The 601-nt window shown below is 65.2% G+C and overlaps 1 protein-coding gene across 1 annotated transcript in view; it reads right to left on the reverse strand.

The window, feature by feature from the left end:
- Window positions 1-6: 6 nt before the first annotated feature.
- SCAMP4 (secretory carrier membrane protein 4) overlaps window positions 7-601 on the reverse strand; it is a 20,462-nt gene continuing 19,867 nt past the window's right edge. The window contains exon 7 of the mRNA XM_040629738.1: window positions 7-360. Coding sequence (XP_040485672.1) covers window positions 181-360 — 180 coding nt within the window. The 3' untranslated portion in view covers window positions 7-180. The remainder of the gene's footprint in view (window positions 361-601) is intronic.

A 601-nucleotide genomic window follows, 5' to 3' on the forward strand; every position in this document is an offset into this window, starting at 1 on the left:
TCCTGCCGGGCAGCCGAGGCTGGACGGTTTCTGGGTGGCGCTCACAAGGACCTCCGCTCCCGAAGGTGAGAGGAACACAAGTGCGGGTCCCCAAGTGCTCTCGGGCTCCGCTGCCCTGGCCGGGGGAGGGGAGGAGGGCGGTGGGGGCAGGCGGGCAGGCAGCAGGGCCAGCCAGCCCCTCTAAGGCCACTGGCTGCCAGGTGCCGGGTAGCTGGGCACGGTGGGGTACTCGGGCAGGCTATTCCCCGAGAAGTTGTTGTACTGAGCCTCCCGAGATGGTGGGTTCCGCCATGTGCCCGTGTTCCACTCGGTCTGTGCCTTCTGGAAGCTTCCACCAGCTCCCCGATAGATCCTGTGCACCTGCAGTGCAGAGGATGGGGAGGCAAACAGAGAAACCGAACTGAACCTGTGTGTGGCGACGAGACCTGCTCGTGCTTCGGGCAGAACGTCTCTTAGATGAACTACAGAAGTCACAGAAACATCTTGGCGGACACGTGAAAAAACACACAGAAGCCGACATGGCGGACTTGGAAGGCCCCGCCTGACCTATGACCATGGTCGTCCCCCCCCCCCCCCCCCCCCCCCCCCCCCCCCCCCCCCC

Source organism: Ursus maritimus, unplaced genomic scaffold (genome assembly GCF_017311325.1).
Source record: "Ursus maritimus isolate PB19 unplaced genomic scaffold, ASM1731132v1 scaffold_14, whole genome shotgun sequence".
NCBI lineage: Eukaryota > Metazoa > Chordata > Mammalia > Carnivora > Ursidae > Ursus > Ursus maritimus.